Source organism: Brassica napus, chromosome A7 (assembly GCF_020379485.1).
Source record: "Brassica napus cultivar Da-Ae chromosome A7, Da-Ae, whole genome shotgun sequence".
Classification (NCBI taxonomy): domain Eukaryota; kingdom Viridiplantae; phylum Streptophyta; class Magnoliopsida; order Brassicales; family Brassicaceae; genus Brassica; species Brassica napus.
In genome coordinates this window covers 12,931,918-12,942,940 of record NC_063440.1, presented here as the reverse complement: position 1 = coordinate 12,942,940, position 11,023 = coordinate 12,931,918, and the positions used below count along the sequence as shown (strand labels likewise).

The 11,023-nt window shown below is 31.4% G+C and overlaps 2 protein-coding genes and 1 non-coding gene across 3 annotated transcripts; 1 reads left to right on the top strand and 2 right to left on the bottom strand.

The window, feature by feature from the left end:
• The first annotated feature begins 313 nt into the window (after nt 1–313).
• On the top strand, nt 314–3,321 carry LOC106356413 (glycolipid transfer protein 2). Its single transcript, XM_013796170.3, has 6 exons — nt 314–957; nt 1,102–1,157; nt 1,588–1,718; nt 2,484–2,619; nt 2,751–2,894; nt 3,063–3,321. Exons 1-6 carry the CDS (start codon nt 792–794, stop codon nt 3,096–3,098), a joined length of 669 nt encoding a protein of 222 aa, XP_013651624.2. The 5' UTR covers nt 314–791; the 3' UTR covers nt 3,099–3,321.
• A 3,855-nt stretch (nt 3,322–7,176) lies between these two features.
• On the bottom strand, nt 7,177–9,783 carry LOC106358197 (TOM1-like protein 3). Its single transcript, XM_013797948.3, has 10 exons — nt 9,550–9,783; nt 9,271–9,416; nt 9,120–9,198; nt 8,944–9,042; nt 8,752–8,865; nt 8,517–8,671; nt 8,362–8,443; nt 8,204–8,289; nt 7,929–8,120; nt 7,177–7,846 (listed from the first exon to the last, which is right to left on the bottom strand). The coding sequence occupies exons 2-10, from the start codon at nt 9,378–9,380 to the stop codon at nt 7,327–7,329; spliced, it is 1,437 nt and encodes a 478-aa protein (XP_013653402.1). The 5' UTR covers nt 9,381–9,416; nt 9,550–9,783; the 3' UTR covers nt 7,177–7,326.
• An 822-nt stretch (nt 9,784–10,605) lies between these two features.
• TRNAQ-UUG lies at nt 10,606–10,677 on the bottom strand. The gene has a single exon. It is a non-coding gene; the product is annotated as a tRNA-Gln (tRNA).
• Nucleotides 10,678–11,023: the final 346 nt, after the last annotated feature.

The window sequence follows — 11,023 nt, the reverse complement described above, 5'->3', positions numbered from 1 at the left end:
TTGGTTAAATAGATGTAATTAATAAAAATTTAAATACATTTTATTCACTTAATTAATATGTGTGAAAAATGTCAAAGTGACACTAAATGAAAATTGGATAGAGTATATTTTTATTAACATCCATTCGCTTTGAAATTATTTTGTTGAAAATATAAGTTCTAAGCAAATTAAAGCCTTAGTAAATTTGTAAAATGATTAAATGGCCAGAAAAGTTTTAGTTTTGTATAATTATACAATGTTTTGTTGAAAATTAACAAATCATGTAAGAATTCGATCATTCATGGGTTATCCATCTGAAGTCAAAAGTATTGAATCGGCTTAAGTTAGTTAAAGTCTTAAAGAGCAAATTACATTCAAATACGTGGGTGCATGAATACAATTAATATATTATGGGTTCAGATAATTGGATCGGCTGGAGCGGTAAACCAAAAATCAGAGGTCACAATCACATCTTCTAAGGAATCTAAGCGATTAGTTGATTACTGTTTTCATGCCATACCCGTAAATTATACAAATGAGTTTTATATGGACCGTGATGGTCATTGCTGATGAAGTTTACTTGTCTCCGCTTCTAACCCAAAACAATTATAATACAAAAGTTGGATGCCTTAATTTTAATTTTTTAATTCGTCCCTTTATAATACAAAAGATATAACCAACTTGTTTATTTAAAGTCAGAGGCGATATATATATATTGCAGTTTTGTACAACTACACTTTATATATATATATGCTCCAGATGTCTGGAGAAAGGGAAAAAATAAGAGGATATAGGAAAGAGAGGGAGAGGAGATGAAGAGAAAGAGATACGATATGGAGAAGAAGAAGACGGAGCTTCAAACGGCCATAGAAGAGCTCTCTCTCTTTATAATAACTAAACCTGTAGATAACACTGAAACCACACATATTCCCTTGAGGCCTCTTCTCTCCTTCTGCAACTTAATCATTCAAGTGCTTGGTATCATATTTTATTTTATTGGAGACTATTCTTCATTAATTATTTCATTTTTAAAGTTCCCAAACGAATCTGGATTGTCTCTAATGTTCATATTGAGCATAACACGATGAGTTTCCTGAGATGTTTGTGTTTTGGTGTTTGCAGATAAGATAGGACCGACAATGGCTGTTCTTAGACAAGACATCGATCAAAATATACAGGTAACTAAAGATAATGTTGTTAACAAAAAAAACTAATTAAAGATAATGTAACTTCAATACTTCATGCATATAAACACAAGACAAGACCCTTTACATTATTTTAATTTCTCTCTTCTTTATTGATTGAAACTCATCAACATCATGTGTACGTAATTACGTATGTATGAATGGTGGGTCTCTTAAAATTTAAATAATCTTTGCAAAAAGACTGTTGAACTTTTATGGTGATAAGAACACCCAATCGTTTCATAAAAGATATCTTCAATAATTCAATTTCAGCCTTGTAGTTCCTTTTTGGTTGCTTTCAAGAGGACTTTAGTCAATTTTGAAATGACTTTCTATAAAATGGCTAATCTTGTATCTCTCCTTTTCTTACACTTCAAAATATTAATTACTTATGTTTTTATTATTTGTTGATCTGTGTGTGTAGAGATTAGAGAAGGTTTGTGAAACAGATCCTTGTATTTACTCCAACTTGGTTGAGATTTTAAAGAAAGAAAGGAACGAGGGGACATACAAGATGGTTGCTAGTTGCAGTAGAGCTCTTCTTTGGCTCACTAGGTATTCTCCTTAAATGAATTATTTTATAATTTCATCAACCAACTATAGAATCTCGTTACAAATAATAGCCATGCACATCATAATTGTAGTCTAACTCATTGTACTATATACAATATAGTACTTAATTCGTCCTTCCTGCGTATCCCCTCTCTTATTACTACTTACAAGTGTGGACTTATAAAGTTCGAAAAATATATGGTCATATTGTTGTCCAACAACATGTATCTTTGTAAAAAACATGTATCAAGTTTGTCTTACATATGTTTCCGTACCCAAGTAGTCATCTCAATATTTAATTATTTATTGAAGAAAATAAACAGAAGCGTTTATCAAATTATTGTTTATCAAACTATTGTTATTATCCAATTTCTACATATATCTTTGAAAATTCTTTAGGATAGCAATTTTTAATTTATTTTCATAAAAATAGCTCTCAAAGAAAAAAATAACCAAAAGAAATTTTATTAAAGAAGAAAAATACATTTATATCATATGTTTAACTAATCTAGACTTATAGTTTAAAGTTAAAGTTTAGAGTTAAAAAGTAAGGTTTTGAGGATAAAATTTCAAATTTAAAAAAAAAAATATTAAAAATTTCAAAAAAAAAAAAAAAACTATTTTGGTCATTTTTTCATTGGGAACTATTTTGTGACAAAACTTAAAAATAGCTATTTGAGAAAATTGTCCTATATGCTTTATAAAATTAATTAATATATTCTTTAGTAAATAGACTTATACTCTTTGTTACTATCCTCTACGACATAGGACAATGGATTTTACTGCGGGTTTACTACGACTGTTGTCAAAAGAGATGTCGTCAAAAATGGAAGAACTTGTAGAAGAAACCTACTTGGCGACTTTAAAACTGCATCATGGATGGATCGCTTCTGCTGCTTTCAAAGTATACAGCATGATTACTCTCGTTTTAGCTAAATCATACTTAAAACATCATTTTAGTATATCCCACAAAAATTTATTAGTTTTTCTTGGGTTTATAGGTTTTGATATTGTGTTAAATATGTAATAATGAAGGTGTGCTTGAAGCTAGTGCCTGATAATAAAACTTTTATGGACGCGATCGGTGGACGAGACGAGAGCTATGAGACCCTTAGAGAAGATATTGAGACATTAAGCTCATTGTTGACACCTATTCTAAAAGAGATTTTCATTGTTCTGGTAATTACCGTTATTATAACTTTATCTTATTGTCTATAAAAAAAAGATTTATCTTATTATTCACAACTTGTCTGTTATCACTCAGTAAACAATAGTCTTATTCACGTTTTCAATTTATTTAGTTGATATTTATTGATTATGTGTATGGTGCTTCACTTTTTCTTTCAGGAACAATTCGGATTGAACAGGTTAAGATCGATGTAAACATGGATTCAGAAGTAATCTAATTATTTGATGTTTTCGGTGAACTTAAAACTTTATATCATGAAAATGTATATATCTTTATATGTATATATCAGTTCTTATACAATTTCTCTTTTATTTATTTATTTAAGAATCCAAAATTAAAATTAATTATCCCTTTTAAATAGGAATGTACTCATTGCATTAACATGTCAAATTAATATGAATAAAAATTTCTTCTGTATATCGGAGGTGTCTTAATTTTTTTAATGATTACTACGATATACTTCATCTGTTTCTGAATACGTGTCACTTTAGCATTTTTTTTCTTGTTATATAAAAAATGTCATTGTACAATACCAATACAATTTATAATCATTTTCAGCTAAATATTAATTGTAAAATGCACTGATCTTATTAATAAATTTGTTTATCTCAAATACTATTGGTTAATTTGTTGTAATTAATGAAAACATAAATACATCTTAATATGTGTGAAAAAATGTCTAAATGACACTCTTTATAAAACGGAGGGAGTAATACAATACATTGCACAATAAAACTTACTAAATCTTTTATCAGATAATAATTTTTCTGGCAAATCAAAGAAATGGTTAATTTGATCAATATCAACAACAAAAATAACATAAATCTAAGTAAGAGTTAATTTGATCAATATCCATATTGAAATACAAAATAATAATATAGTCATAACCAAAATAATCTAACAAATTAAAATATACATATGAAAAAATAAACATATTCTTCAATCACTCGTTTATCACTTATCAAACATAGTTTTTACATTTGCAAAAATAATAAAAAGAAGCAAAAATCTAGGGAAGAAAAGTTAAAGACAAAATTATGATAAGATGCTAAATAAGAAAAAAAAATAAACAACAAATTTCACATGGAGGTAGAAGACAAAATGTTAAAGAGAGTTAGAGTTAAAATGTCCACATTGGAAAGCGAAGGAAATAACAAATAATTTATTACTGTAAAGACACCCTCATCTCATAAGCTGGCTTTTGAGAATGAGTTTTACCTTTGGGCTTTTGAAAACCGGAATGAAGTTCTCCGTGGTTTGATCATCATCTATGATCATCTTCTCCACCATCGTGATGAACGATCGATCCAAACGTCACCACACCAATTTGATAAGAACCTAACTCCAATCACACACGAACAAAAAGATCAGTGACCTCTCACGAGCATATCACCTCTCTCAACGAACCATAACCGATGATCTCTCACAGCTATCACCCAGTCACTCTCTCAGATGCTCTCTAATTGCATACCGAAGAAGATGATACAGCTCTTCTATTTATATGAATCTAACATGTAATATCAAACCCTCTGAACCATTCAGAATGTCATTTTCACTTAGTCCATTCCTCTATCACATCAACGGCTTCATCCATATCAGTGTCTATCAAACTATTAAAAGTAAATAGGATATGATGTTTCATTAAAATATGAAGATTTTGATTCCTGACCCAAATGAATCCAATAAAAAAAATTATCAACAAAATAACATAAATTGGTATAAATAAGAGTTAATTGGCCAATTTCCACACTGAAAAGTGAAGAATATGGCCATAACCAATAGAATCTAACAAATAAATATTATTTGGAAAGAAATATTCATATGAAAAATAAACATCTTCTTTAACCTTACGTTTACCACTAACATAGTTCTTTCATATTCAACTAAAATCAAAGAAAAGCAAAATTCTACCGAAGAAGATTTTAAACTATTAAAAGTAATTAGAGTTAGTTCTTTCTTTTAAATATGTATTAAGATTTAGATTTATAAGAACCAGCTCAATCCAATAAAATAAAATTATCAACTAAAAGTAAATAAATAAATAAAAGTAAGAGTTGATTTGCCTAATACCCAATTAAAAAATGATGAATATAGTGATAACTAAAAAAGTCTAAAAATTAACATTTTTAGACAAAAATATCCATATGAAGAAATAAACATCTTCTTCAATTATTTATTTATCACTTATCAAACATAGTTTTTACATTTTCAACTAAAAACTCTAATGAAGTAGTATTAAAGACAAAACTATTAAAATTGAATAGGTTAGGTTGCATCATTAAAGAAGCAATTAAGATTTGGGTTCATAAGAACCAACTGAATTCAATAAAACAAAATTATCAACAATATAACCTATATCGATAGAAGAGTTAATTTTCTCAACCTCCATATTGAAAAAATCAATAATATAGTCATAACTAAAAGAATATAGAAAATTAACATTAGCTAGACAGATATATTCATATGAAAAAATAAACATCGTCTTTAAAAACTCGTTTATCACTTATAGAACATAATTTTTACATTTTCAACAAAAAAAACTAAAAAACAAAACTCTATAAATAAAAAGTTAAAGAAAAAAAAAATAAAAGTAAATAGGGTATGTTGTTTCATTAAAGTATGTGCTAAAATTTGGGTTCATATTTTCCAAGTGAATTGAATAAAATGAAATTATCTACAAAACAATAACCTAAATTGATATAAATACGAGTTAATTTGCTTACCAATCATATTGGAAAAATAAAGAATATAGTCTTAATCAAAAGAATATAACAAATTAGTATTATTGGACAATAAGATCCATATGAAAAAAGAGATATGTCTTCTTCAGTCACTTGTTTCTCCACTTATCAACCATAGTTTTTTATATTTTCAATTAATGACAACGAAAATCAAAGCTCCAATAAGGAAAAGTTAAATATGAAACTATTAAATTAAGTAGGATAATTGGTTTTTTTTAAATATGAGTTAAGATTAAGGTTCATCCTTCATAAGGTGCAACTGAATCCAATGAAACAAAATTATCAAAAAGAAAAATTAAATCAATATACGTAAGAGGTAAATTTCTCAATAATCATATTGAAAAATAGAGAATATAGTCGTAACAAGAAGTATCTAACAGATTAATATTATTGAGATAAACATATCTATATGAAAATATAAACACTATCTTAATCACTCATTTATCACTTTTCAAGCATAGCTTGTACATTTTCATCTTAAAAAGAACAAAAAAAACTAAAGAAGAAGAGAAACAAAACTATTACAATTGAATAGCTTAAGTTGTTTCACTAAAATCAGTAAGAAATTCAGTTCATAAGGCAGAACTAAATCCAATAAAACGAAATTATCAACAATTGCAAAAAGTACAATTCAAACTTTGTTCACTTTAAAATCAATAGTTTCACTTATGCATCAAATTACGTAAACAAGAGTTTTACTTAGATATCAAATTATGTAAACAATAGTTTCACTTAGATATCTCTTGGTTTATAGAAAATAAATCTGAATCAATTATACATCACATGTGCATCTAAAAGTGCAACATCTCATGATGAACTTGTGGGGCACTTTCGTGAGCCAAGTTGACTTTTTGGTCAAGTGAAGAAAACGGTGTTAGCTAAAAAAATTTATTTGACAAAATTTCCAAAGAAATAATATACATTTTGAGATCAAATACAAAAAAAAAGAGTCTATGACTAACGTTAACAATTAACAATGTCTGATGCTGGCTAAAACTATTGAGATTTAGTTAAAAGCTGTCACGAACTTTTAGATTAACCTAATAACATGATAATGACAAGTGGACAACGTAGAATATATGATATGCAGTGCAATTTCGATGTTAATTAAGTAACAAAGTAGACAAGTAAGAGTTGAGAAACTTGATGCTTACTATAGATAATAAAAGAATCTCGAGTATTCACACGACGAATACAAAAAAAAACATAGCAAATTGACCTTTGTGGTGTTATCTAGCAATATTCATTTACACAAAACGTCATCATGCTCTCGTATCATTACAAAGAAAGTCAACCTGTTTTGGAAGATTCACTTAGTTATGTATACAAATGTTCTGTGATTTCTATGGTTATAAGGGTGAAAGCAAAAAATCTTATCTTCAAAGATTATCCTACTTGGGAACTCCTCAGCGTCTAATGCATCCAAAGAAGCAGAGAAACTTCAGAATCATTGTATTATTTACAGAGAGACTGTATTAACAAATGATTTACCAATATATTAATGAGGTTTCTCTACAATAAAAGATCTCTATATATTAACTTTTTTATTTGAAAGAAAAAGAAACAAAGTGTTCAATCCTCCATGTTCATCAATCAAAGAAAACAATAACACAAATGAAGAGAGAAGAATGGTAAAAAGGAGTATTTATTATTACTACAGCAACAACTGGGGAGCTCTGCCTCAAAAGGGTTTGGAAGAAGAAGAAGAAGATGACTTCCTGTTTTTAGCAAAGTCAACCAAGTCTTTGAAAAGGATATCCTCTGGCTTATCATCTTTCTTTGGTGGTGTAGCAGCAGCAGCAGAGGCGGTTGGATTCAGAGAGAGATTCCGGGACTTTCCCACAAGATCATCGTAAGAGGAATCAGAGCCAGTGCTTGAGTGTTGAGGAACGTTATTATTATGCTTGGTTCTAACAGACATTGGTGGTGAAAACACCCTGGTTCCTTCAGGATCCCATGGAGCACGAGGTAACTGCTCAGGGGATTTGCTCCTGGGAGCTGGCTCATCGAAGATAGGAGCAGAAGAGTCTCGATCTGATGAATGGGAAGGCTTTAAAATCTCAGAGGTTGCTTGAGGTTTGTAGACATCACCACTGAGGAAGTCCATAGAACCACCAGATTCAACATGTACTGGCCTCATTGTAGGTGGTGGAGGAGGAAGGACAGGGTTGAAACTCACTCGTGCACTCTCTCTTTTCGACCTGCAGACATGAGTTCGATTAGTTTTCACAATCCAAGTCTTTGTGGTTCAACTGAAACGAGCAAAAGGATGGGGGTATTTACCTGTGAGATAGCTGAGCAAAATCATCATCTGACTCATCATCATCATCGTCATGGTTGATGCTAACAAGAGGTATTGGAGCGAGAGCTGTTGCAGGAGGAACAAAGTTTCCTTTCGCTTTATCATCATGTTGCTGAAGAACACGCTGCAAGTTGTCGTTTAATGCTAGTCCTTGACACAGAAGCTCCTCATCTCTGCAAAAAAGAAAAGGAGTCTCTCTCTCTCTTACCATCAACAAGGAACAGTAGGGTGAGGAAGAAAACGAAGGAAGCCTTACGATGTAGTGTTGACCAGAGTCATCACACGTCTTTGATAAGTGCGGCATTGCTCGACCAAATCAACTATAAGTTCTTCCTTTAAACCCTGTCACAACATCAACAACAGTGAATCTTTAACAACAGAGACACAGAAGCTAATCAATGTGAAGACCCTTACCTCAGGATGGCTTGGATCAAGAGCACCAAGCATGTCTGTCAAAATATCAACTGATCCCTGAGCGCTTTGAATCTCTTCCACACTGGCAGAACAAAAAAAAAACTTGTTTGAGACACAGAATATTGATTTAGCTATTATCAAACAAGAGAGAGTACCTGAGAGCAGAAGCATCATCACTTTGCAAAGAGGCTTGAATAGCAGCATCTTCATCTGATGCAGCAACGGCTTGAGCAACAATGGGCTGAGTTTGAGGTGGAGTAAAGAAGGGTACACTGCTCTCCGTTCGAGGTGGGAACTCAACTCCAGCAGACTAAATTTTTCAAAACATATTATCAAAACTTTGAACAATAGAATTGCATATATACATAAAAAGGCTCAAGCTATAAATACCCTGAGTTCATTATAAGCATTGTAATACTGAGGGAATCTACCGCCGCTCCCACCAAAAGCTTCTTGCCATGTATCTAATAAACTAAGTATCTTCTCCCTCACACTCAGGTCCGGCTGCATAAGTGTAGTAAGCAAGTTTGATTATATAGAATTCAAATGTACCAAGCAAGTGAAGAGATGGTAAGTAAGAACCTTTTTCTTCACTATTTTGACCATATCAGGCAATATACCACGGTCCACGATAAGCTGGAACACGCTCTCTCCACAGTTCTTACTAAGAGTTTCCAATGCCTGAACCATTCACGAATGAGAAGATGAGTACAATAAAACTGAACAAAAACAAAAGAGAGTGAAGAAAAAGGACTTACATAAAGAGCAAGAATCTGAACTTTGGAGTTTTTACTTCCTAACCGTTTCTTAAGCACCTTCACAGCTTCTTTTGCTTGACTACAGAAACAAAACAAGGTAGCTAGTAAGTAACCCAACGTGATGTTTAAAGACATCAAAGGATGTTGTTACCTAGGATCCAAGTTGATAATGTCACAGAGTTCGATGTTGATAGCCCAATCAGGACCAATCAGCATATCATTTGTAGCCCTCTCCGCACAAGCCGCCCCGTTATTCGCCATTTTTGCCGACAGATCTCGCTCTTTCAAAATCAGATCCTAAAGATAACATCAATTACATAAACTTCATTAAGACAGAACAAGCCAGTTCAAATGAAATCACAATTCACTTGTAATCAGACCAGATCAAGTGAAATCTTGAGAAGAAAGTAATCTAATCGCGAGATTTTACCTTGTCTGTGGAGACTCTGTAATGATCTGTGCGATGAAAACAATTCTTGGAGAAAGATCAAAGCTTTTGTGTTAGAGCACGATCGGAGTTTTAGAGTGATGGTATCAGGTCATCGTCAAACCTTAGCCGTCCATTAATCAAATTGCGACTTCTTCTTCTTCTTTGTTCTATTTTTTTTTGTTTTGCAAAGATGCAAACTTTTGTTGTGTTTTGGCTTTTGTCTTAATAGGATAAAGTAACGGGCGGTGACAGAAATTAAAAAGAATCTTTGATTTTATTTCCAATTAATTTGTACTTGAAATATAATAAAGTTTAGGTCGAAAGTAATGATCATTAGCAACTAATACACCAAAATAAAATTCATTAATTCTAAATCTAAATTCATTTTCGATGTTGACTTTTCTTCCATGAACCATGAATCCTAACTTTTTTTTTTTAATTATTTTAACAACAAAACACGTTTCTTTTAAGGCAAAGATGTATGTAGATTTATTAGTTTTAGGCTTTTAATAACCAAAGTAATGATAATTAAGTTTAGATCCTTTGTGATTTGTAAGTGCAAGGAATTGATTACCGATGTATATGATGTTAAACCAAAGAATCTAGAGGGGAAATAACTTCGTTTAAAGGACTTAGTAGAAATTAAACAACTTCAAGATTAATTGTCCTCCTGGTTTTCATGTCTAAATCTAGAGGAGATGTGAAGAGGATCTCATTCTCTTGTATGGCTAATGATGTAAATAGACTTCTTATTGCAGACTATTCACATTGTCAAACTCAGCATCAGGAAGGTTTCTTTTGTTGTGACTGCTATGTTTTGTAAGAACTCTTTGTGACTATTTAGCGTTGAAGGTTAAAGTTACTCTTAAAATGTACTGAAGATCATCAGATTGTAAAATTTCTTTGGTTGGGTAAGAGTAAGATGGATGCAAATGTAACTCTCTTTTTTTTTTTGTCAACTCAAATGTAACTATCTCAGAATTGTATAAATAGATAGAATGTGCCCTTCACTGGACTTCAGTATGTATGTAAAATGAGCTAGACATACAAAAATAAAGGTCCTACCGGGAGTCGAACCCAGGTCGCTGGATTCAAAGTCCAGAGTGCTAACCACTACACCATAGAACCCTTTTGTTGAACTGATGATATCTACGTAAGACAAATGAAATACGTGTGTCACACAATTTTCAAACACTCGCAAATGACTATGACTGTCTTCCTTATAATCACTTGCAAACAACCAGAACGAAATTGAAATGAACAAACCAAAATCGACAGTAACACGCTGTCCCTTAGCAATTATATCTCTGTTCTCGGATCATCAGAGTTGGGAGACAAGGCTTGGCTGGTGTTTCAAGAGATGCTCAGAACAATATTGCTGGTGACATTAGTTCTCTGGTTTGTCGGAGAAGCATGAACAAGCCCTCCTACTAGATCAGAACTTTATGAGTTTTTTTTTAAATGTCAAGACTCT